Source organism: Epinephelus moara, chromosome 3 (assembly GCF_006386435.1).
Source record: "Epinephelus moara isolate mb chromosome 3, YSFRI_EMoa_1.0, whole genome shotgun sequence".
Classification (NCBI taxonomy): Eukaryota; Metazoa; Chordata; class Actinopteri; order Perciformes; family Serranidae; genus Epinephelus; species Epinephelus moara.
This window is the reverse complement of record NC_065508.1, coordinates 35055857-35082156: the sequence shown is the minus strand read 5'-3', so window position 1 is coordinate 35082156 and position 26300 is coordinate 35055857. Positions and strand designations below refer to the sequence as shown.

Sequence of the window (26300 nt, the reverse complement as noted above, 5' to 3'; positions counted from 1 at the left end):
TCGAGGTCCCCTTCCTCACATTCAGTATTTGTTGACACTGTCTCAGAGAGGTTCTGATTTCACTCAGGTCAGGCCGTGGTGGTGTTGTTTTTTGGTTATTGCATTACAAGATAAACCTGCTACTTTGTGACTGTAACTTCCTTTTCATAACTTTCAATCAGATCATGCTTGCAGAAGCATGTTTCTCTACCAAAATCTTTGAATAAGTTGAGTATATAAACTTATTCACAGATTTTGGTAGAGAAACATGCTATCCATTTTGATTACAAAGGTGTTTGATATTGGGATACACATAGTTAGCACTCTTTATCAGTGGTACATTTCTGCCCTCTTGTGGACAGATGATAACACAGTATACAGAATGTGGTTTTAAGTTTGTGTACTGTGATTCTGATAATATTATACTAACAATTTGAGAAAAAATACTCAAATTTCTAAATGTAGCTTTCATTCATATTTAAATACTGTCATTTAAAGAAAGCAAACATAAACCATTGCCCACTCCTTTTGGAAAGCATCTGTTAAAATAGATGTTAGGCCAGGAAAAAACAGATTTCAGTTTACCCTGGGGTAACACCTGTGTTTAAATCTTACACAACATAAAAAAAACAACACGTTTCCTGTGGAATATGTTGGAACTCGAGAATTAATTCAAAAATTCCCAGTGATTGTTGATTCTAATAATTATGGTTGATTGTAATACTGTAGTTACAGATGACTGTAATAATATTGAGGTATCACAAGGCTGAGGTGTCTGTGCAAACATATTTTTCCACTGAAACATACAATGTCTGAAATAGACATCTTAGGTTTCTTTCTTGTTTACAGTAAATAATTAAAAACTGTTTGGAGGGAGACACTTTGGCACACTGTTGTCATGAGGTTGCTCACAGACGAGCCTGATCAGATAGTCATGGACCCATCTCTGTCTTCATAAAAATCCTCTGCTGCTGTGAACCCCTCCACTTACTCACATCAAGGTCACAGTCAGCAAGCTGTCAATGTGGTTGTAGCCAGGAGGACAGCTGAAGACAGTTAAAGTCCCAGAGACGGCTGACCTAGACACATATGAGATCAGTAATCTTGAACAGCCACAAGCCATTTGATGCAAAGGCAAACCTGATTTTCCATTAAAATCCCATTCAAATAGCTTAAAAATGAGAAAAATACATGCTCACGTATTTACTGTTCACATTCTCCTTCCAGCATGTATCTGAAGCTCATTACAGTAAGTGAAATATTTAAAGGCAAGATAATTCAGGTTGTGCTTCGAGGATGGGAGATGGACTTTGTGTATAAACAGTGCTTGGTGCACAGATACATCTGTCACAGACATTGTAATAATAATAATGATGATAATAATGATAATACATTGGATTTATATAGTGCTTTTCTGGATATTCAAAGACACTGTACAGGGATCAAGAACAACAAAATAAACAAACAAAAAGAAACAAGAATCAAATCATCAAAAAGGAGGGAGACAATGCAGAGAGGGCAAAGAAGAACAGTGTTTTTAGAGGTTGTGGGAATTTTTTTCTTGGCAGGGGGGGACAGGAGGTTGGCATCAGCAGACCTGAGAGTGCAGGAGGGAGTGTGCCGGTGGAGGAGCTCAGACAGGTAGGGGGGAGCCAGGTTGTGGAGGGCTTTATAGGTGATGATGAGCAGTCTGAAGTGGATATGTATGGGGATAGGTAGCCAGTGGAGGTAATTAAGGACAGGTGTAATGTAGTCACGGGTGCAAGAGTGTGAGAAGACAAGCAGCTGAATTCTGGATATATTGCAGTTTCTTGAGAGTTTTGGATGATGAACTGTAGAGGAGACTACTGCAGTAATCAAGTCTGGAAGTGATGAATGCACGAAAGTCTGTGCAGCTGAAAAGGGGAGGGATGGATGGAGGCCGATCATGTTTCTGAGATGGAAGAAGGCTGTTTTGGTGATGTGTTTGATATGTTGGTCAAAGGAGAGTTCTTGGTCGAAGATGACACCAAGGTTAACGACATGGGGGGAGGAGAGTGCAGTGGGGCCATCGATGGAGAGGGAGAAGCTATGGGTGGATGTGATAAGAGATTTAGGGCGGATGACAATGACTTCTGATTTGTCACAGTAAAGTTTGAGGAAGTCGGTTTGAGGCCAGTTACTTTCGTTGTTCCAACATCTGCCATTTGTGCTACTGGGGATAGTAACTGTAAAGAACTTACACTGATGCTCTTTGGTAAATGGGGGTAGCTACCTGTAGCTACTGGGGAATATGCTCAAGATGCTAAAGTTAGCCATTATTACTTATATGATGGAAAACAAGCACTTGGTCACAACTAGGAAGATTTTTTTTTTTACATGTTTCTTAATCATATTTTCAAAATTACCAAAAATTATTGCATTCTAAAACATTAGAAAAAAGGTTGGTTAAAGAGAAAAACTTTCTGTGCAGTCACAAAGCTGGGCTTACAATATGTCTTCGATTTTGACAGATCGTTAATTAATTATGATGTGACAGATTAAATGATTATGATGAGCTATGTCCTGTTAGCACGCAGTTAGCATAACATTAGTTAGCTCATTTTTGTGTGGATGATTGCGTAGTTGGCATTTGGTTTGTAGATCTGAAGGCCCTGTACCCACCATGTGTAAATTGGACATGGGCCTCCAAAGATTCAGTTTTTGAATTGCTGGCAGGTGAAACCACCAGATAGAAATCAGTGACTGTAATGGGTGGCAAGCTGGCAAGGTCTGTAAGGATCAGTATCATCAACTGACTTCAATTTGTAATACACTACTGTGACTCTGTTGGGAGCTTCTCCTATATGGGCACCTGTCTTTCACGTGTTCATATACATGTCTAATGATAAATGATTGACAGATGACAGATAACTTGATGGGTGATAGAAAATGACAGCTACCGTAGCAACGTATGCTGTCACCACTAAGATGACAGCTCCGTGGCGACCTCTAGCTCACCTGGTAGAGTGTGCACCCCATATAGGCTGCAGCCAGGGTTCGAATCTGACCCGCAGCCCTTTGCTACATGTAACCCCCCTCTCCCCCACCTTTCCTCTCTATCTATGGCTTTCCTATCAACAAAGGCAAAAATGCTAAAAAAAAAAAATCATCCTTAAAATGGCTCTGCGATTCCCATTTCCTTTAGAAAATGATGTCTGAACATATTACAGAGAAAAAGACTTAAATTAGATTAATTAATGAATAACTATTTTTTCCTTTTCCTAAGGGTGGTGTTCAGAGGCGGATATAATGCAAGTTAAATTATGTATTTAAATACTAAACTTATTATTCCTGAGAGCTGCGGTTGAGAGCAGTCACTCATCTTTTGTACCAGTTTATGTGTTTATTATGCATTTTTAAGCCCTTGAGGTTTATCAAGTATCATTACATATTTTAGTAATAATCAGTGCATTTACATTATAGTACTGCATGAGGCATTGATGCCATAAGTAATAGTAACTAAGAATTCTAGCTAGGTTAAAGGAAAGGGCAAGGGTTTCACATAGCGAAGTGCTCAATAAGTCTTTGTTATTGGTCTACAGCTCCATGAGTCTTTCCTATAATGGTTCTTTATGTTAGTAAAATGTCATTCATTGAAGACCTTTGAAGCTGATGGCTGTCAAAATAAGCAGCCACACATCAAAGATAACTTTATTCTTCCCCAAGGGGAAATTCAATTATCTCTCAGCTCATCTATTATATGTCAAAGAATTATAACGCCTGATGGCTGTTGGTATATAGGATCTTCTGTATCTCTCTGTCCTGCATCGAAGAGAGAGGAGCCGTCCACCACAGTTTTTTTGGTCCATCAAGGTGTTGTGGAGTGGATGATCTGGGTTGTTCATGATGGCCTCGAACATCTTCAGTGTGCATCTCTCCACCACCTCCTCCAGTGTGTCCAACCTGACTCCAATCACAGAGCCACCTCTTTCGACTAGTTTGTCCAGCAGCCTTGCATCTGAGCTTCCTCAAGAAAAAGAGGCAGCTCTGCCCCTTTTTGTAGAGAGCGTCTGTGTTTAGGGACCAGTCCAACTTATTATCCAGGTGTACACCTAGATATTTATAGCTTGGCACCACCTCGATGTCCACCCCACAGGTATTCACTGGCTGAAGAGGGGGCTTGAACCTGCGGAAATCTATGATCATTTCCTTGGTCTTTGAGGTGTTCAGGAGGAGACAGTTCTTGTGACTCCAGTCACTGAAGGCTTTTATCAGGTCCCTATGGAATATATTGCCAAATATACTTTGTTGCATATTCTTAATTCATCAGATGTCATCAACACTACACATCCTGGTTAAATTAGTGTGCAGTCCCTGAAATAAGTTCATATTCCTGGGCACCTTGCTGCCATCTGGCAAGCGATAGGCCCTACATAAGTATCCTCTGCTGTATCACCAGCCTATAGAGCAGCTTCTTTTCTCCGGCTGTGATATTCCTCAAACTCCACTTAATCCTCCACACTCCATCATAAAAATAGTCGTAAATTTATTATTTTTAGTTTTTCTTATAGCACAAAGGGACTGCAAGTGCATTTCGTCGTGCAACCCTGTGTTGTGGAATGCTAATGAATTAACCTTGAAGAAGAATAAACACAAGTTACTAATTGTGTTGTGCTACATGAATAACATCTAATGCAGCACTAAGACCAACTTTTGGTTGTAACAAATATAAAATACATATATCAAACATGGACATTTAAAGTGTAAAGTATCGTGTAAAGTCCACTCTGCACACACACCTTCCCCCACCAGCGCAGAAGATCTACACAATCAGCACGGTTTCAAGGTGGACACCTAAGATTAGTGTCGCCAATTCAGCATCTAACCAAATGTCTCACCTCCTGTTGAGTAATAGCCTGAAGTATTTTTGCAGGATACTATGATGTCATAGTGAAGCTGACCTTTGACCTTTTTTGTCATTAGTTCATCATTGCATCCTTTTAGACATTCGCCTGAAATTTTGTCATAATTAATGCAGGAATTCTTGATTTATGGCCAAAAACATGTTTTGTGAGGTCACTGTGACCTTGACCTTTGACCTTTAACCACCAAATTCTAATCTGATCATTCTTAAATCCAGTTGTATGTTTGTGCCAAATTTTAGGAAACTCCCTCTAGACCTTTTTGAGATATTGCATTCATGAGAATGGGACCGATGCAAGGTCACGGTAACCATGACCTTTGACCACCAAATTCTAAACAGTTCATTCTTGTGTCAAAGCAGATGTTGGTGTCAAATTTGAAAAAAAAGATCCCTCAAGGTGTTCTTGAGATATCTCGTTCACGAGCATGAGACAGACAACCTGATAACAATAATGGCTCTGGCTATCACCGGTGTGGAGGCATTAAAAAAAAATGTCTGAAAAGGATGTTTAAGTTGCAGAATGTAAATTCTGTATTTACTGGATGACTGTTGACATAAGGAAAGTACAACCCCAATTCCATAAATGTTGGGATGCTGTGTAGAATGTAAATAAAAACAGAATGCACTGATGTGCAAATCCTTTTTAACTTCTATTCAATTGAATACAGTCCAAAGACAAGATATTTAATGTTCAAACTCATAAACATTATTTATTTTAATTAATATGCATTTATTCTGATGTTGATGTCTGCAACATGTTCCAAAAAAGTTGGGACAGAGGCATGTTTACCACTGTGTTAAATCAGCTTTTCTTCTAACAACACTCAATAAGTGTATAGGACCCCAGGACATTAACTGTTGAAGTTTTGAAATTTAAATTCTTTCCCATTCTTGCCTCTTCTATACAACTTCAGTTGCTTAACAGTCCGGTTTGTATGTTTTATAATGTGCAACATGTTCAATGGGAGACAGGTCTGGACTGCAGGCAGGCTAGTTCCTGCCTCTATGAAATCACCGTCTGTTGAGATATTGTCCTGGATGATCCTCTCGTGTCACAACGTCATGAATGTCCATAATTTTCGAAAACAATTTGAAATGTGGACTCATCAGACCACAGCACACTTTTCCACTTTGTGTCTGTCCATCTCAGATGAGGTCGGACCCAGAGAAGTCTGCAGCGCGTCTGGATGTTGTTGATATATGGCTTTGACTTTGCATGGTAGTGTCTTAACTTGCATTTGTATATGAAGCAACAAACTGCGTTTACTGACAGTGGTTTTCCAAAGTGTTCCTGAGTCCATGTTGTACTGTCTTTTATACAATCAAGTCAGCTTTTAATACAGTGTCCTCCGAGGGGTCAAAGGCCACAGCCATTCAGTATTGGTTTTCAACCTTGTCCCTCAAATGCAGAGAATTCTCTGGATTCTCTGGAGAATTCTCTCTCATCCTTGCTTGTGAACACCTGAACCTTTTTAAGATGCCCCTTTCATACCTATTAATGATACTATCATGGGTTACCAATTAACCTGCTTACCTGTGGAATGTTTCAACAGGGTTTTTTGAGCATACAGCAACTTCCCCAGTCTTTTGTTGCCCCTGGCCCAACTTTGGAATGTGTTGCAGGCATCAAATTCAGAATTAGTGTATATTTTACAAAAAACAATACAGGTTATCAGTTTGAACACTAAATATCTTGTCTTTGGACTGTATTCATTTGAATTTAAGTCAAAAAGGATTTACAAATCATTGCATTTAGTTTTTATTTACTTTTTTGCAAGTGGGGTTGTATGATTACTGCACTCATGTGTGATTAAACCTTCAAGCTCCCCCTGCACACTGATGTGTTTATTACACACAGACAAATAATTGTGCCAGATGCTATTAGTCTGTCCTCTAACTTTCCACCCATCTACTTTGCCACTGATGATAATGTATTATCCAAACATGTGGTGTCTTCATTACCTCTTTCATGTACAAAAAAACCCCACTTCAAACAGAGCTAAACAAACTCAGATTAATAAGAAACACACTCAAGTTCAGTTTAAAAGTATCACCCCTTTAATTTCCTTTTGAAAGATGTCCCTGTAGTAATGGTTTATGTATATATATATATATATATATATATATATTGTGTGTGTGTGTGTTTGTGTGTAAATCAGATATGGCATTCATGCCTTATTTTAAGTGCATGGTATCTTGACATTGAACAGACTTCACAAACAATGCTGAACAAAAGCAAATAACCCAAAAAATATAAATTTAACATGTATGTAGAGCAGCTCATCATTAGGTGCTGTCAACTTTGACTGCAGACATGAAAACTTGCCTAACTCATTGAGTTTTTGTTGTTATTTGTAAACATTTCTTGTGTAAATCGTTTTTTTTTTTGTTCCAGGAAATGATTAAAGCAAATCCACAATCTCATGTAAGACCCAATGTACAAAATGATTTAAATAAAGTTGCAAATTGAAAGTAAAGACATAAAAAATTTACCACCTGGTGCAGACAGGTACATCAGCAGGGTTGACAACACATCAGAAGTGCTACCAGCTGTACCCTCAGGATGATACACACATCAGCCGTGATAGAAGAAGAAAACTACAAGTTAAACATTAGTTGGTACTGCAGCACTAAAAGAAAATATATGTTTACAGCAAAATGAAAGTAAGAAGTGGTGAAATTCTCTGGGTGCATTCTCAAATACAAACAAAAGGTCAATATTCTGAAATTTAGTCAAACTTTGGGATCCCTTTGCTCCTTGTACAATATTTTGATCATTTGCTTTTGTCTAGTAAATCATTCTTTTTTTCAGTCATTCACTGGACAAAGGAATGTTTGGCTTGCGTAGTTATCTCTAACCAATAAATGGACATAATGTAAAACAACTTGCAGAAAAGAAAACACTCAGCTCACATAGAAACATAGTATTAAAAAAGACGTTAGCTGTGTCCCAATTCAGGTTTTGCCTTCCTCAAAGTCTGCATTTCTAAAAAGAACACATCATGGCCCATTTCTTCTCCAACTGTGGTAAATAAATGCAGCTATCATTTCCATGAAGTTTGGAAAACACAATCCTTTTACCCTTGAAAGTCCCAACAAAATTGTATTGCTTGATGCAGGTCAGTTGTTCCATGGAATATTCAGGCAAACCTCACCAACTCATGAAGCAGGCAACATCATGTGACATCATACCTTATTTATCAGTCCCTGGTTAATACGTAACCAGTAACGGAAGAATGGAAAAGCCACTGTCGGATGCAAATAATGGAAGACATGCATCAACTGCACTGTGTGGAAATGAAACGTCAGTGTATACTGAAAACCAGGCTACCAAGGAGCTTGTTCCAGTTCCCCACTGGGATTTCCACTTTTTCTGCAGTTTGCAGGCAACTTCCCACTGGTGAACTGTAATTGTAAGACTTAGGGCAGTTCACCCCAAAGTCAGAAACACATATTTTTCCTCTTACCTGTGGTGCTATGTATCAATCTGGATAGAGATTTCCCTTCTCTCCAGTATAAAGAAACTAGATGGCACTCAGCTTGTGGTGTTCAAAGCACCAAAAAATACATCTGAAAAACTCTTCAGCAATGTCTCTTTCCAAAAATCATAACCCAGTTACTCAAGAGAATTCACAAATCTTGTGAGCAGTTTTATGTAGGAACTATTTTCTATCTCAAACTACACCCACCAACCAAATCACAGCGCAGAAGGAAGTGTGCATCTGCTCATGGACGAGAGGCTCGTGCTTATGACAGTGTGAGATGTAAACATTAATTGCATCCTCCTTAGCTGAGCTGTAACAATACAACGATACCAGCATATTATTGCCGAGGCATGTACCTTCTGCTAACTCACCTAGCACCACGGAGCTAGCTATCGTTACAGCTGAGGAGGACGCCATTAATGTTTACACACTGTCATAAGCACGAGTCTCTCGTCCATGAGTAGATGCACCCTTCCTTCCACATGGTGATATGGTTGGAGGGTGTAGATCGTTAGAAAAAAAAAATAGCTCCTACATGAAACTGCTCACAACAAGGTCTGTGGATTATCTTGAGAAACTGGGTCAAGATTTCTGGAAATAGACATTGCTGCTGAGTTTTTCTACTAAAAGTACTTTATTGGTGCTGTAAGCACCACAAGGTGAGTGCCATCTAGTTCCATTATATTGGAGAGAAGGCAGACATCTCTGGCAACTCACACCAAAACAATTCAGACTGATATATATCACAACAGGTAGGAGAAAAAATATGTATTTCCAATTTTGGGGTGAACTGTCCCTTTAATAAGTTGATGAGGAGCACCTTAGAGCAACATTACTGAAATGCACCTTTATGATTAGCGTCCTCACAATGATGCAGCCTCTGAATATGGACACAATGTCGATGAATTTGGGCAGAGAACACTGACCTGCAAAAATTGTAGCTGAAAGACCAACTTTTGATATATGCTTATTTTTATGGGGTCAATAATGTTAATCATAATAGTGAATTATAAATTGTCACTTTGGGTTTACTACTGACATGACTGGAAAGGAAATATGCTAAATGTGTTGACCAAAACATATTGCTTGGACACCACCTCTTACAACAGTGTTTTTATTTGAGTTTAAAATAGACACAAGTCTGATTGGATGGTTCAAATCTGCAGTTTGATCATGTCTTAAAACACAGCAAGGACCTCAACGCTTCAGTTGTGTTGAATATTGCACATCCACAGGAAACAGAAGACTGTTGCAACATGCATAGGTCAGACATCCTTTACATTTCCACACACAAATCCCCACTGGCCTGTAAATGTGTTACAATGTTCACAATGACTTTGGAAGTACTGTATTAGATTGAGCATTAGTACCAAGCCAGTATATGACGATATATTTTCTTTACATGTCATCATATTGCTGGCCAATTTTAAAAACAAGGATGAAAATATTGAGGTGTCTAATTCACCATTTTCTTGTTGCCACAGAAATGCTCGTTTTTTAAAGATAAAATTACAAAATATAAAATATTACTCCAGCCTTTGACTTTATCAGGCGTCACCACCTTCAGCATAAAGCCATATACTTTAGATCTGACTCAGCCATCTCTCACTGAAGTTTAGATGTGAAGGAGGATTAAATAAAACGTTCTATTCTTAAAGGAAAAGTACATTTATAATCTTTCATCTCTGATATACAGTAAACCTACTCTGTTAAGGCAAGTGGTGACCAATACGTTATGGAACATTTGCAAAAGAATGATGGTAGATATCTTGAAACATTGCAAAAAATAAAAGGAAACACTAGTGTTGATCTTCACATCAGTGCTGAAAATATGTTACTCCATCAGCCACAAATCTTAACCAACTCCTGACACGGGACAAGAGAAATATGATCCTATCTGTACATAAAAACATCATTTTCATCTCCAAAGAACACACTTGTTTTAGAAATGCGGTGTGGTTTAAGTGCTTGTCAGTCTACTACAGGTACAGTATGTGGTCAGTACAAACAGGTCAGGGTTCAGTCTTCTCCCATTTCACTTTGCCATCTAACACAATAATCAACAGATCTGATTTATATTTGCTTTAAAAACTGTATTCTTACTGTTATCTTACAGTGCCTATTTTTGTTACTAAAAACAATGAATAAGTGCACTTTTGAAATGTCCCATTGATTAGAAACATACCTGCATTCAATGTAACTACTATATTTACTTGATAACAGGTTGGGTAAAACATGCTGTCTACACCAAATAGGAATACTAGAATATACAGGATATCACTCACAAATCGCTGAAATGGGAATCTAATGACCAATGGCGTTGCAGTTGAACAGAACAGGAAGGTTATTACACTGGTAGATGCATTAGTCATTCCAAGTGCTTTAAGTACATAATGGATTTTTATTTTTATTTAGTTTTTTGTTTTTAACAAAGCGAGGTACTATATTGTATGTCCTTTCAAACAAGGCAAGCCACTGGTGAGTAAACTATATATAGTGGATATACTGTATCGTGCTGGGTCAGTTAAGCGTCTGCTCAGGACCTCAGGGCTCATCCACTGCTAAAGCAAACAGTAAGAAATCTGAGATAGCTTTATTCAGGCAGCTCCTAGCTCTCTGTCGCTGATTCAGGATAGTTCTTGTTCACCTGTCAGGTGTTCTGCTGAACATTTAAAGGTGTTCTCAAAGGTTTCTTAAACCAGATCTGGCTTGGGGAAGGAGTCAAATGGGTTGTTTAGTCATGAGTTCTCCAGCTAGAACCTCACAGATCAATATTAGTGTCTTTAGCTGAGGATGCCAATGACTACTATACTCTGTGTCCATAATCACTAAGTTTAAATGTTTTTTATTTTTTTCTACGCCTACAGCTGAAAGGCAGGCTCACAATTTTTCTAGTCTATCTTAAAGACACCTCACACAAAAAATAACCATTTGTATATCAATTACACACAGCGGGTATCTTGACTTTGTTAAGAAAACTTGGTTTTTCTGGTATGCCTCTACAGTGGACGGAGAATCCAAAAATGGCTAGCCTTTTTCATGATTCAATTGGGGTCCACATTTAAAGGAACACTTCACCCACAAAACTACCATTTGTGAATCAGTTAGTCATGTCATGTTACCTTGAATTTGTGAAGAAGACAAAAAAAAGCAGCAAACATATATATTTTTTTAATTGGCAACCAATTAAAAACAGCAAAACTTCATCAGAACATCCAATCCAACATTAAACATTACAAACTCTCACACAACTTGAGCAGTATAATCCAAGTCTTATGAATCCAGTCATATGCACAGTCCTTCCCAAAAACATGAAATTTTTTTAGAGAAAATGCATGTGTTTGGGAAGTACTGAGCATATAATTGGATAAATGAGACTTGGATTATAGATAGTTGTGGTGCCCATTCATCAATAAATCAATATGTCCGCTGTTTTCTGTGGAGGCATGCAAAAAAAAAAAAGAAAAGAAAAAAGAATGGCATGACTGATTGATTTACAAATGTAATTTTGCAGGTTACGAACTCCTTTAACAGCAGCAAAACTATATCAAAACATCTGTTTACAAACACTCACGCAACTTGTGCAGTATAATCCAAGTCTCATTTATCCAGTCGTACACTTTAGTACTTCCCAAACACATGCATGTATTTTATTGTTTGTTTTTATCCCTGTTTTTATGCACTTCTGTACTTTTGTAAGGTGACCTTGAGTGCCATGAAAGGCGCCCTTAAATAAAATGTATTATTATTATTATTATTTTGGCTAAAACGTCACCACATAATACACTTCTGCCTACAAGTAATGTGCCCTGGGGGTCCCTTAGCATGTGTACACGTATGAGTTCCGCTTGAGCAGAGTTTAAATGCACACACATGTCCAACCACTACACAGAGACAGAGACTGAGACATGTTTGTACTGATGTGTTTTAAATCATAATGTTTTAGCCAAAATGCACGTGTTTGGGAAGCACTGAGCATACAACTGGAAAAATGAGACTTGGATTATACTGCATGAGTTGCGTGACGGTTTGTAAACGGATGTTTTGATTTAGTTTTGCTGTTGTTAAATGCAATCCCCTTTTTCTTTAAATCATGAGGAATGTTAACCTTTTTTGGATTCTTCGTTCATCGTGAAGGCTTGCCAGGGAAACAACATTTTATTCATAAATTTAAGGTAAAACAGTGAGTAACTGATGTACAAATGGTCATTTTGTGGGTTAAGTATTCCTTTAAAACAACATCAGGTGTCTATATGAACAGTGGCGCAGGTTTTTCTTGCTGCACTCATTCCTTCTGTCCATGCTGGCAATTAAGAGACCCCTTTCTAATAAGCTTCCAGCTGAAGGGATGGGGAACAAAATCCACAGACAGTCAATTGGGTATCTCCAAAGTTATTGTCTTTTTAGTACAAAATTGCTGCTTTGTGTTACACTCCCTCCTCTGTAGCTCTACAGGGAAACACAGAGATATTGTAAAGAAACTGTGTGTGAATCGGAGACCAGCCTTGGGTTACGGTATCATAGTGTGTGTTGGGTCTTCCCAGGCTATGAACCATCATGATTATCAAAGCTTTTTCATTAAGACTCAGTAACAGCCTTCCAGAGAAGAACAAGCTATCTGAATCAGTATCCTCTTCAAAGTAAAGTTAAAAAACTCACCTTTTAAATCTTTCACATCCTTAATAACTTTAGTGTTAACTACTGTTACTTAATTTGTAAATTACAACGTTGCTATCAATATCTGTCTCCTAACTGCATTTTGTGCAATCTGTTTTTGCCTTTTTCTGCCGGATATTTTTACACTATTGGTCCTTTATTCTTATTCTCTTTCTTCAGTGTCCTGTTGTTAGTTTCAAATGACAAAATTTGTGTTTCAGTATGAAATTTAATCACTACTTTGACCACCCTTACCTCTCTGAATCTACAAAATACTGTCAACATCAAATGTCTCTTTTACCATAATGTTCCCATCCATCCTAACACAATCACAACATACTAACTACATCATTCAAATAAAATACGCTCCGTAAATGAGCTTTTAATCAAAGTCATAATTTCAATAACAAATAACTCTGTGCTTTTGTGCCCCCTAGCAATTTAAGTAGCAAAATATAGTGTTACATCTCCAATAGCAGCTTTCTCCCTTTAATCATTGTCAATGCAACAGCTGGATGAGTAATGCCTGCTTTTAAATAAAAAACAAACAAAAAAACATGGTAATCTTACAGTGAATAAAACATTTTCCTCACACATCCTCAGTGTCATGTCAGAGAAATAAATACAGTAATTCAAGGAAAAAAATGACGATGTAAACAAACACAAAGCAAAGCTGTGTTCAGGGGATGCATAGATGCAAAATCAGACAAAACGTTAAAGTTCATATGATTATTAGCTCGTCGTTGCAGGATGGAGGGAGGGTGAGGGCGTCAGTTGGAATACCTACTTTCCTTCCTATGTTAGCGAAGCAGAGAAACCTGCACTGTATCTGCCATCCCCAGTTTACTGTTTGAAATTCCACACAGTGCCAATGTGGACACATACCCCATATTTATTTAGTTTTCATTACATTTCTTCTCCTTTTTGTTCAAATAAAAATCAACAAATATACAAACGGTTCATAACTCAAGACCTAAAATTTCCTAACGCTTTGTGGAATACATTCAGGAACATTCATGTTGAGTGAAAAAATGAAGCAATAACCAAAAAAAGTGAAAAAAATAAAATAAAAATAAAAACATAAAACATATACACAATAATTATTCATGAAGACTATTCATCGCCATACAGTTATCATATGTTACAACTTATTACTAGTTTCTAGCAGTCCAGACTCCCTTCCAGGGTGATGAGTTATTATAGTTTCTCCTTTGAGGGGATCCAGATATAGGGTCCTGAATGTTCTTCTATGACCTGTTTGCAGTGGTTATAAATGTCCTCTAACGTGTCTCCTTGAACCAGGGCTGCAAAGCAAAGGGAACTCTTTATGTACTGTGGGACTTTGAATAAAACAGGTACACCACATTTAAATCATTACAGTCACACATGCACTTTTTTGAATTATGAAGCCTCACAGCTGTCAAATGTTTAAAGCCCCAATGTGTACGATCTGAAGATTTCTGGCTTTTAATGACAGAATAAAACTCCCTATGGACCAAGCGGCCACCTCCAGGGCTAAAAACTGAAGCAGTACAGAAGAGCCAAACACTGCAGTGTTCTGAATGACTACTTGAAGCTGGCTCTGAAAGCCAGTCAATCTCCATAAACTTCCATGTTAAAACGACCAGCTTCACAACAGGTTTCAACATGTTCACAGCCTGGTACAGAAACTGGTTTTGCTCTTTATAGCTAATTTACCCCTTTATCTCAACTTAACAGGGGGTGAATTTTTATTCAACTCAGCCATTTACATTTTTATTAAGGCTTAAAGTTAAGGGCGGGGTGCTTTGAGTAACAGGCTGTCTGTGGATTCTCAGTCAGATCCACCCCTTGCCCCTCCACAGCGTCAGCCTCTTGTCCAAATATGGTCACTTCTGGGTCACGTTGGGTGCATTCCCACCTGTACTTAAAGCTGTCCACTTGTGATCTGATCACCAAAGACGCTTGTTAATATCAGGGCCACTTATTATCACCTGGGTTGTCTGAAGTTTGTACAAACAAATCTTCTGCAACTGAAATATGCTATCATCACATACAGACTTGACACATTGGGGCTTCAACATGATCTCATCTTCCCACATAAAATTGTCCCACATTTCAATTTGATGGATAAGTGTCATTGAAAGACAGGCAGTGACAAAGTTGGATTTCAGATGCCAAAAGGCAATATGAAGTATCTTCATACTGGACCATTTTAATACAAGTTGAAGAAATGCAGGATCATATCACTTTATAATAACAGAGGCTTTAGCTGACATGTCCAGTATGTCTACACTGCCAATCTGGGAAATTTCCACAATAATGTGGATATTTTTGGAATGTGTGAGCACAACTCTCTCACTCCTTTTGTTCTGTGCTAAGTTGGGAGGAGAGCCTTTAAATCAGCAGTTGTGTTAAATCAAGCACCACACTAGCCATGTGTGCTCATATACTGAGTGAATATAGATGACTTCTCGTGTATTTGTGCTTTTATCAATATCATACCTGTAAAGAATTCCCCAAACTCCTGCTCCAGCTTCATCGCCCTGTCAAACGTTTTCTTGGCTTGTTCCTCTGTCAGTCTCTTATTCATGTCCCTGTACAGGAGCAAAGGACACACAACATCCACACACATGATTCTGTGTCCAATTTTTATTTAAACTAAAGACAACTGTGACAATCCCAGCTGTTATTACTCAGCATTGTTTTTATATTATTGCATTGAACTGTTGGGCAGGATCAGTGCCTCCTGGTAACACCTGGGCTTGGTGCTCCCAGCCAATAAAAGAGAGGTTCTGCTACTCATGCTGCCTGTCTTAGTCTGCTCCCCCTGTTTCTTATTTGTTCTCCCTCTTCCATCCTGCAGGAGCATTGCCAGCCTTGTGAGGACGGCAGTATTAACTGTCTGTAGTATATAAGCTGACTTTGTCATCTAGAGGAGGAGGGGATAGTGGATGGCGTGACACAAGATGCAAACCAAGCAGCAGCCCTCTGAAGGCCACTTTTTGAGATCAACAAACAACAAAATGAGGTGTTGCTTAAGCGACCCGTTGCTAATTTTCTACTGACAGTGGCACGAAAAGCAATTGTTTTCTACCGAGACATCCATGAGTTTCCAGCAGGGATTGTGCCCCAAACCGGGTACTTTAAGCCAAAACATTATCTTTTCCATTCCATAACGACATGGTTTTTGTGCCTAAACCTAACCACACATTCACTATTGCATCGTTAAAAAGTTAATGAAACATAAAGGTTCAACATATCCGCTACATAATGTACAAACGTCATGGATCTGTTGTTTGCAAAAATGTACAATGCCAATATTCTATCTGGTTATTGAGTTGGCGCCTTACAACACCTGCTACACACCACTATCTCATCCCTCATGCACACCTTACACTACTGATTCCATTGATAGTATTTTTCAATTATGTGTTAAATTAATTTGCCTTTGTTAAATAAATGACTTTAATGTCTTCCACATTTAAGCAGGGTGGGGGACCTGGCAAAACTTGTAGAATAATGAATAACTTTTTCGTAAGACCAACACACTTCAGTTTGTGGCCTTATCAGGGTCTCTCATATTAGTCATGAGCAAAGAACCAGGTTGTGACACAACAAAATTCCGAGTAATATTTTACATCCCCCTATTTATCATTTATAAGCAGCATACAGACATTAAATCAATGGTTTATAACATGCTATAATGTAGTTGTTATGCTGATATAAGGACATTTTTGTATTAGTGTTTATTCATGCCCAGTATTCGTCAACAATTATAACTTCTTCTAAGGAGACATATCTTATACAGTTACAAATGTGTTAATATATTGTCATTCATCATCTGTTAATGCAGCAGGATTTACAGTGAAAATACATTAATAAACAAATATCTGCTTACAACTACATTCTAGTACGTAATAACCATTTATTACATGTTTATTTATAAATAATAAATAGGGGAACAAATGAGTGGTTTAAATGGATAAAATACAAAAAGACAAAGTGAATACTCACATTAATGAATCAATAGACTTAGGTTTTATGAAGATGGCGATGGGATAGAGTTGTGCTACTTGTAGTCGTTTGATGGCGTTTCCAGACACATCCAGAATGCAGTGTTTACCCTGAGACAGAGGAAGGAGTTTACAAGAGAGGTACCACTTAAAAACACACAGTTCTAATCTCTCAGATTATAAAATCAAAGCTGCACAATGCAAGATGTTTTAAATCTTAAAACAAACCCCATAGAGTGTAAATTTAAACTATGTCCTAAAAAGCATCAAGTAAAAGCTCAGTCCAGATAAAGATGTTGGTAGAGAAATCACAGAGCAGCCAGGTTGATACACACGAGCTGTACAACATACTGGCCTTACACTACAAGAACTGAGGTGTGGTGCAGCTAACATGCAGCTCTCATAAACAGGTAAAGAGACTCACCCTTTCAGCCACATATTTCACAGACTGCACACTCGTTCCATACAAATTATCATTGTACTGTCCCGCCTCGATGAACTTGTGCTCTTGGATGTCCTTCTCCATCTGCTCTCTGGACATCACAAAGTGGTAGTCTCGCCCGTCCACCTCGTAGTCCCTCTTCGGCCGAGTGGTATCTGAGTGAGGAGGACAATGAGCTCTTTGTAACGAACAAGACCGGTACACACTTGCTACAGTTCCTTTTAAATCTCATTGCCCTGTGTATAATTAAAGCTTTACATTACAGACCTGACATTATTGTCAAATTAGTTAGGACACTTTGCTGTAATTACCACAAGCAAACGAAACCGTGGTGGAGGTGACTGGCAGCCTCTTTCCCACACCACTGATCCTGTGGCTGCCAATGTTCCTTCAAATTAACCCAATATGTGGCAATACAACCTGCTGCTTTCAACACTAACAGAATGGCAATCAGATTTTGATGAATTGTTTATGGCAGAATCCTCCAAATAACTAGACTAGATCTACTACATCTACTACTACAGAGATTTTAAGAAATTTCACTGGATATCTTTAAAGGGAAGGGGTCATAATTAATGCTTCTACAAAAGTAGGAAGTGAACAATTATCTGTTTCAAACAAATATATATCACTTCACACTGAGTCACACAAAGAGAAATTCAAAAGGATAAAAGGAGTCTAAGTATTTATAGGGACACATCACTTCAACACTCAGTTTATCCACTCACTCACCTTGGTGCCCTGAGCTGTTAGCAGCTTTATATGGTTTGAAAGGTATATTGAAATAAAAGAGATGAGAAAATCAAAACATGCAAAACAAAAGCTGAAGAACACATTACATGCACAGAGGAGTGAGGTGTTCTGTTAAAATGAGTCAAAATGGGATTACATGTATGTACTGCGGTCACACACATGCATACACATACAAACACACACACGTGCAAAAACACAAATCAGAAACAGTAACTTAAGCTGATAATAATCCTTCCATTTCTATCACTATGGCAGTGTGGGCAGTGTATGGCTGGTGGGATGAGTGGGTGATGTTGCTGGGCAATGAAACTTAAAACATCACGCTGACTCCACAGCTGACATGATCATGGTCATGACTGATCAGGTTCCAGGTAAACACATCAATAAACACAGACAACAGTTTCACCATTTCTGCTAATTGTCAGTATTACATTTTGCCATGCTACAACTATAATTACATGTTTCAGTGTTTCACTTATGTCCATGAACAATTCTAAATAAATTCCTGCTCTGTTTCCATGAACTACTTACGTGGCACACATGACCCAAACTTGTCTGGGAATTCTGATATCAGATCATCATTGATTCTGTCCTTCATCGGCCCCAGGATTATGACTGGTCTGGCATAATTAACTGAAAGGAAAAACAAAGACTGGCTGCATTTCTTTAAAAGACAACACTAAAACAATTGTTTGTTATACACAGAAGTAAATCTTATGGAGGTTTTTCTTGTGTTGTGTGCCGGGGCGCTTTAGTTCCTGTTTGTGTGCAAAGACACATCACAAGATATGTGTATATTCATGTAACAGAAATATGGATAACAAGTGAAAAACAAGCAGCCCTTTTGCCAGAAAAAAAATGTTGGCATTGTACATTTCTGCAAACCAAACATTTGCACGTTTTATACATATCATCAACATTTCTGAAGTGATGTAGTGTACAAACTGCCTCTGTCACTGGGAGGTGGAGCGAAGGGTGGATAGCTTGACACCTAGCTGCAGACCACTGCAGATGACAGTTTAAGTAACTACTGCGTTTTCAGCAACTTTTCAGGCACCATATATGTTTTTGTTTAAGAAAGCCGTTGCTGTTTTTCCAGTGGGGACAGTGTCACGGAAAGTGGCAAATTTTTACCAGGACATTGTTGTGTTATTTTGCCGGGATAGTGGCATGAAAAGTGAGTATTTTAAGCCAAAACATGATCTTTTCCTAACCATAACCAAATGCTTTTTGTGCCTAAACCTAACCACATGTATACTACAGCATTGTTAAAATGTAAAGAGTTTCAGTTTATCTGCTACACAATAACATGCAAATGTAAAATATCTGCAGATTGAAGAAATGTACAATGCCAGCAGTTTTTTTTGGTGACTGGGCTGCAGCAAGAAACGGACAACAATGGACCAAAATCAGTGTCATTCCTGCTGAGTGTGGAACTTCCAATGCAAAGCCACTGTAATATGTTGGTGACTCTCATATAAACTCCTCTCTGAGTGATTTTCTCTGGGTAACAGCGTGTTATTTGATGGCTGGCAACAGTCACTGTGGGTGCTCATTCTAATTCCTAATGTGAGGTTTTGAATCTCAACTAAAGTGGTGTAGTTGCTGGAAAAGCAGGTTATTAAAAGAGAAACACTACGTTTGTCTAACAATGTCAGGGTGTGAGCTACAGGGGAGCCATGGGAGGCTATGCTCCTCTTATAAAAATGATTTGTGAATTTTTTGGGCATACAATACACAACATGCTATTTTTGCCATGTGTTCCTATTTGTTTTTATATCTTCATCATCATGGATCGTGTGTAAATTTAGGCTACTTATTTTGCTCATTTGTATGCGATAACTAACTTTAACCGTTGCTGATGAGGACTCGATCCCCTCTAAGTAGTCTGACGTGCTCTGTTTTTGATACAATACTCATATTTTAGTGTGTTTATAGGCTGTTTTACTATTTGACCTACCTGCATTATATTTGTGCTGCGGAACTATAGAATATAGTACATCACTTTACAAAGTGTACTGTGTCCTTGCTTCAGTTGGCCATTTTGTATCATACTGTGATGTTTGGTTTTGACACGCATGTGATCGTTTGATGTGGTCAGCTGATTGTTATGTGCTGATATGGTTGAAATATCCAAAAGTACCATACATGTAAGTAGAATACCAGAGTGAAGCTCATTAAAACACTGTGATTCACGTGTTATCTTATTTTAATTTTATCATTGTTCAATACGTGACAACTTACTTTCTTGCCGCATCACAGGTTCATATGAGAGAATCACGTCCTCTTGACTCCCTGGTGGGGCACATTGTGAAAATGTTATTGTGTGATTTGGACAAATACTCATTACTGACATAAACAACATGCCACATTTGGCTAAAGGCCACATGCATGGCAGCATAGTCACAGAACATGTCACTATCATTTTTGGTCTATCTTACTGATGACATCTATAAAAGTAGACTTCTCTAATCTAGACCTCATGCTCAATAAATGACTCACATAGAAAACTGTCATTTCAAATGAACTACAGAATGAACCACATTTTCATTTACTATGAAACATTTATTGATATTTTGACCTCAAGTTTGGTTTCTCCACTTCACGTGATTTTAAACAGCTACCTGATGTTTTTGTAACTTCACTGTACATGCATTTAGCAAATCATTTGAGTTTTTGTTAGATAAGTGCTCTCTCTCTCTCTCTCTCTCTCTCAGCTCATTATGTTGTTAAGTGCAGTTAATAATGCTTCAATGAGACATGCTGATATTAGATTACTTAAAATGCACTCATAAGAAGTGTTTTCTCACTCTGCATCAAGTGATAGGTTCAGAAAACACACGGTAAAATAAAAAAAGAATCCCTGAAAAGAATTAAACCTCCACAAGAAAATCCTGAAATAACCCTGACTATTGGCTTGGGGCAGGGGTGTAGTGCTGCTGTAGTGCTCCCAGAAAGACAAAGACAGTTTACAAATTACAGTTAAAATTAATAGACTTTTTTTTTAAAAAATGTTTCAAGATCCAATCATTTATGGAGCATATGTCATGCAAGAGAACCATTAAAAACAAATAGATAAAAAGGTCAAATCATTCCACCTTAAAAGTTGCCGGCACAATGAATTAAATTATATCTCCTCAGTTTATAGCTGCTAACTGTTATCAAGTAAAGCTGAAAATTGAGCAAAACATACTTTCATTTTATAGTTATAGTTTACTGATATTAATTACCACTGGGAAGTATGTAAATTTCCCGTGGTAGGAACAGTGGTTACATAACCTTTGAAATGGGCCACAACTTAACCTGAGACCTGCTTGCACACTGGTCACATGTGCGCTCTGGTACTTTAACAAATAACAAAATAGCACTACACCCCTGGTTAAAGCTACTTGGTTTCAAGTGATTTTTTTCTCAAATCAATATAAGTATTCAACGCATTAACATCTTTTATTGAACATATTTCCAGTGCTAGTCTGGTACGACCATTCTGATGACATGAGCTCAACATTGTGTTTTGCTCTCTGTATCAGTCTGGACTTGGTGCAGCCCCAAACACTTTCCAAAAATTAAAATCCAATCGAGACCAATCAGGGATCCACACTGTGGCTGACAACTTAAGCAGCTGATCAGGGGCTGCGTTGTAGCAGATGACATAAAATGCAGGCTGCAGCTTGCAGAACAGTAAAAGCATACGGGTAGTGAAACAGGATGTTGAGCCCATGTAGGATGGCTTTAGTATACTATTTCCATGCAGCTATTCACATGGAATTTACATCATATATTAATATCAATTCAATTAAACTATACAGATAAAGAAGCCAAAACATTCCATCCATAAAAAAAGTTACATGACATAAGGGGGAGTGACACAGGGAAAAAGGATTTAACAGGCTAACTGAAATGTATTTAGTAACTGCTGGAGAAGATTTTGTTTGCAGTGCCAGCTTTTAAGATGCATCCTGTATGAAGAAACTGTCTGACAGTGTTTAAATGGGATTTTGGTCCATCCCTCCACACAGACAGTCTCTGAAGCTAGAAGATTCAGGGGCCTGCTGGTGAATCTTGGTCAGCTACTTCTGCAAATGTTCTATTATGTTTCAGTCTGGTGATTAAATACATTTCAGTTGGGTGTGTTCAATACTTTTGTCCTGTCTTATTCCACTTTATTGCATATTAGTGGATTGTAACATTATGATTTCTTTATTTGTATAATTTTATTTAGTTAATATCAATGTCTGTTGTAAATCTCTCGTCAATAGCTGCATTGGAAATGTTAAAATAAAAAAAAAAGTTGACACGTTGAATACTTATTTCCCCCACTGTATATAACCTACTCCAAAAGTAAATAACACATCACAAAATACCTCAGTAAACAAAGAGATGTAATTGTGACACAATTCTGCGTCAAACACACATGCTCACAAGTTAAGACAGAAACACTTTAGTTGTTTATGCCAGTGTCATGCAAAACATGCATTAATATTATGAATATTTAATGCAGGGCATTGCTAAGGGTGCAATTATTAAAATAAAAAAAAAGTGAAGTCTGTTCAGCATGCAGATAGAAGTTCGGGAGGCTCCAGTGCACAAGCATCACTCTGGTGGCTTATTAGTGAGAAAACCCTGCAGATAGCCTGTAGTGTTTGGAACCATGCCACTGTCATATTTAAAAGTGTATAAATGGACATGAATTAATACTATACACCACTGAAAATAACAAAAACAGACTGGTTGATATTATACTAAAGTTAATCATAATAATACAACATCTTATCCTCTGCCGACTAAATAAAATTAATGTCGGAAGATCAATCCTAGTAAACAAAAATAAATAAATACATACAATTAAAAAACTTTTTTTTGGTGACAAGCTACTTTGACTTGGCAAGTGGTGCTTTTATTATAAAACCTTGAGTTTAGTGAACCTGCTTTATTCTTGTGACAGCTCTCAAACTGAGAAGCAAGGCAAATCCAACAAATGCAGCATGCAACAGTGCAGGCAAGAGAGACACGTTCAGACAGGAAACGTGACGAGCAGGTTGTTGCTGTTTGGGGGGGGGGGGCGTGGTAAACAGAGATGAGGAATCATTCCTGTACCAACTTACTGAATGTCTTTGTCCCATACCCATCATCACCTAGCCCAAGGATGTCCTATTGGCCGTCCAAAGAGAGCCAGAACAGAAGAAAGAGAGGAAGGAGGACAGCCGCAACATAAGCAAAAGGTTGGAGGCAGTGAGAGGAGGGAGCTGTAGAGCCACAGATTTGTCTCTGTCCAGACACTAAACAGCCAGCAGGGGGAGCCAGATACAATGTGATAACACCAAGGCTGGTTGAGACTGAACCTAAATTATCTCTGAAGGGAAACTGGGTCGTACAATATCACCATATGGGGACATGTCACGAAAATGAACAGCATTGAGATTGCTTCTCTCCTGCTGACTGATCAGCATCTGAGCCAGAAAGAGAAAGAAAACAAAGACGACAGGAAATGATCATGAAAGGAAAGGCCTCCATAATAACCCTGAGACACACCTGTGTGTCCCCTGTCAGCCCTACATGTGACCTGCACTGACTCTCTGCATAGGAGCACATGTGTGTCTGTGAGCTTACTTACGGTCTGAATCACTGCCATCCTGCTCACCCTCTTTGTTCTTGTAGAATGGGAACTTTCGTGTAAAGATGAAATTCTTTTTACGTTTGTCATTGAATGACTGTGAAGGGAGAGAAAGCATGGAGCAAACAGGTATATCTGTCACGATCATGCAGACAAAACAACTGCTTGCACAAAGTAGGACGTCAAGAAGTTCATACAGTGAAAACTGAAAATCTGTTTCTCCCAGACCACAGACTCATTTTGTTTTTACACGACTATAATAGCTAATAAAATGCACACTTTTGATTGAAGTAGGTTACAGTTAGTTAAGATCCTCATTAAAATTTTGCCGTGTTTTATTCCTTTTTGACCACTTACAAAATAAATTTTAAGCTCAAATGACAAATAATTAAAAGTAATTAAAAATTAAAAGCAATTTTGATATTAACTGATCATTTAATTAGGCATAAAAGGCAAACACGCTGGTTTTCAGTCACTATAATTTGAGGATTTGCTGCTTTTCTCTGTTTTATATGATTGTGAGTTTAATAATTTTGGGTTTTGGAGTGTTGTTCTGACAAAAGGAGACAATGTGAAGTGTGATGGGAATTTTTAAAACTTTTTTTTACTGTTTTCTGACATGTCATAAACTGATCAAGTCAATAAATGAATCAATAGAAAAATGTACGAGATTATAATGAAAGATTAATCAAAAGTAAATATAATCATTAGATTAGGCCTGTGCCACAGAGAGAAAATCAAATATCATAATATTTTTATGCAAACCCCTCTACATTAATATTGTGGCAATATTATAGTGTTGACTATGGGTGCTTTCACAAAATTTTTGCACAATGATTAATACATTTTGATAAAGAAATCATCAGTAATTTGAATTTAATAACTATGTGGGTAAAGGCAAATAATAGAACAGTCTGGTAAGTTCAGAAAAAATTACATAATTTTACTGTACTGCAGCCTTAACCAGGAAAAGACAACACTTATGATATTATTAGATCAAAAATCTAAGACGATATCTAGTCTTTATCACAATATCTCTGAAATTCAATATATTGCCTAGCCTTATGATTCCTAAATAATTTAATATATAAAATCTGAATAAATTCTGTGTTGGTACTAAATGGTTTGATTGAACAGCAGTTTCACTTCCCTCCACTAGCAAAGATTGATTTGATATATATATATTTTTATGTTGGTCATATAATTTTGTGATTTCAAGGTAGCTAATTTTGGTAGCTATTAAAATAATAATATAAATGTACCTTTTCATTTACATTCATTATCACATAAAGATCCAAAGCCTATTTACCAAGGCTGTGTTTCAGAGTAAATGCTATTCGAGTGTGAGTAATTTTGGAAATCTTTTTGCACAACGATAACAAATTTGAAATCAGGTTTCAATATTTGTCTTAACAGAGTTGTTTTAATTATGCCTATTCATTCAGCCATTATGACGAGCTAATTGTGGGAAGTCAGATAATCTTTTTATTTCCTAATTGGGATTTGACCAAACTCAGTTTTTGTAAGGGTGTTTTAGACCAAATTTCTGCACATGTATTTAAGATTTCTTCTGTTTTTCATTTAATTAAATACAATATATTTTTGAACGTAGGTGATGTAGACTGATATATGGGATGATGAATTTGATATAATGTTTTTTAAATTAAGTTGTTGTAGTGATATGTTGATAAGTTAGAGTATCACCTTTGTATTACTGTTTATTCCCTATTTATCTTTTTCTATGTATTTTATTAAATTGTTTGACCACCCTGACTGGTTTAGTTGGTTGGTTTAGTGGTCAACCACACCGGCCATTATAGAGCTTGTCAGTCCATTGGTGTGCATTATGTATAAATATCAGTGCAGTTCTAAACCTGTAAACATTTTGACCTGATGAAGATCAAAGTAGGATTAAAAAATATTGTCCTGGTTACACTTCTGTGGCATGGAATAAGTGTGCAGGCATTATTTTTTACTTTCAAATCAGTTAAACTCTCAGTTCAGCATTATATGATTAGTATAACAATTTTGTCTGAGTTGGTCTAACTTTACAAATAAGGTTGTGATTTCTGTATAGAGCCCCATCATCTACAACCAGAGATAAATGTCTTCATTCTGTCCATCTGGGGAAATAATACTGTAGCTCCCTGTACTTCTTGATGTGCCACAGTTGCATCAGAGGCATTTAAAGTAAAAGCAAGGTGAGAAAAGAGTTACTGAAATCATGCCATGAGAAAAGTAACATAACTGAGGTTTAGTCATAGAAACTTAAGCACACAAAAGAAGCACATGCAGTGATGGAAAGAAAAGGTGGAACTCAAGAGGATGAGGTTTCAAATCATGAATATGCTGTCCATATCATCATTTGAAGACAAAATGCTGCTGATGATGTGTAATATTCGCACAGCTACAGTTTTGAGGGTTCCATGTGTGGTCAGGCTCCAGTGTAGTAACTTCAGACATTTCCTCCTAAAGTTCATGTTTGTTACCT

At 37.6% G+C, this 26300-nt stretch overlaps 1 protein-coding gene across 1 annotated transcript in view; it reads right to left on the bottom strand.

Moving 5' to 3' along the window:
- Positions 1–12366: 12366 nt before the first annotated feature.
- dlg2 (discs, large homolog 2 (Drosophila)) overlaps positions 12367–26300 on the bottom strand; it is a 251340-nt gene continuing 237406 nt past the window's right edge. The window contains exons 23-30 of the mRNA XM_050040448.1: positions 23810–23906; positions 20440–20490; positions 18727–18828; positions 18175–18198; positions 17425–17597; positions 17002–17111; positions 15490–15581; positions 12367–14309 (exon numbers count right to left, since the gene is read on the bottom strand). Coding sequence (XP_049896405.1) covers positions 14203–14309; positions 15490–15581; positions 17002–17111; positions 17425–17597; positions 18175–18198; positions 18727–18828; positions 20440–20490; positions 23810–23906 — 756 coding nt within the window. The 3' untranslated portion in view covers positions 12367–14202. The remainder of the gene's footprint in view (positions 14310–15489; positions 15582–17001; positions 17112–17424; positions 17598–18174; positions 18199–18726; positions 18829–20439; positions 20491–23809; positions 23907–26300) is intronic.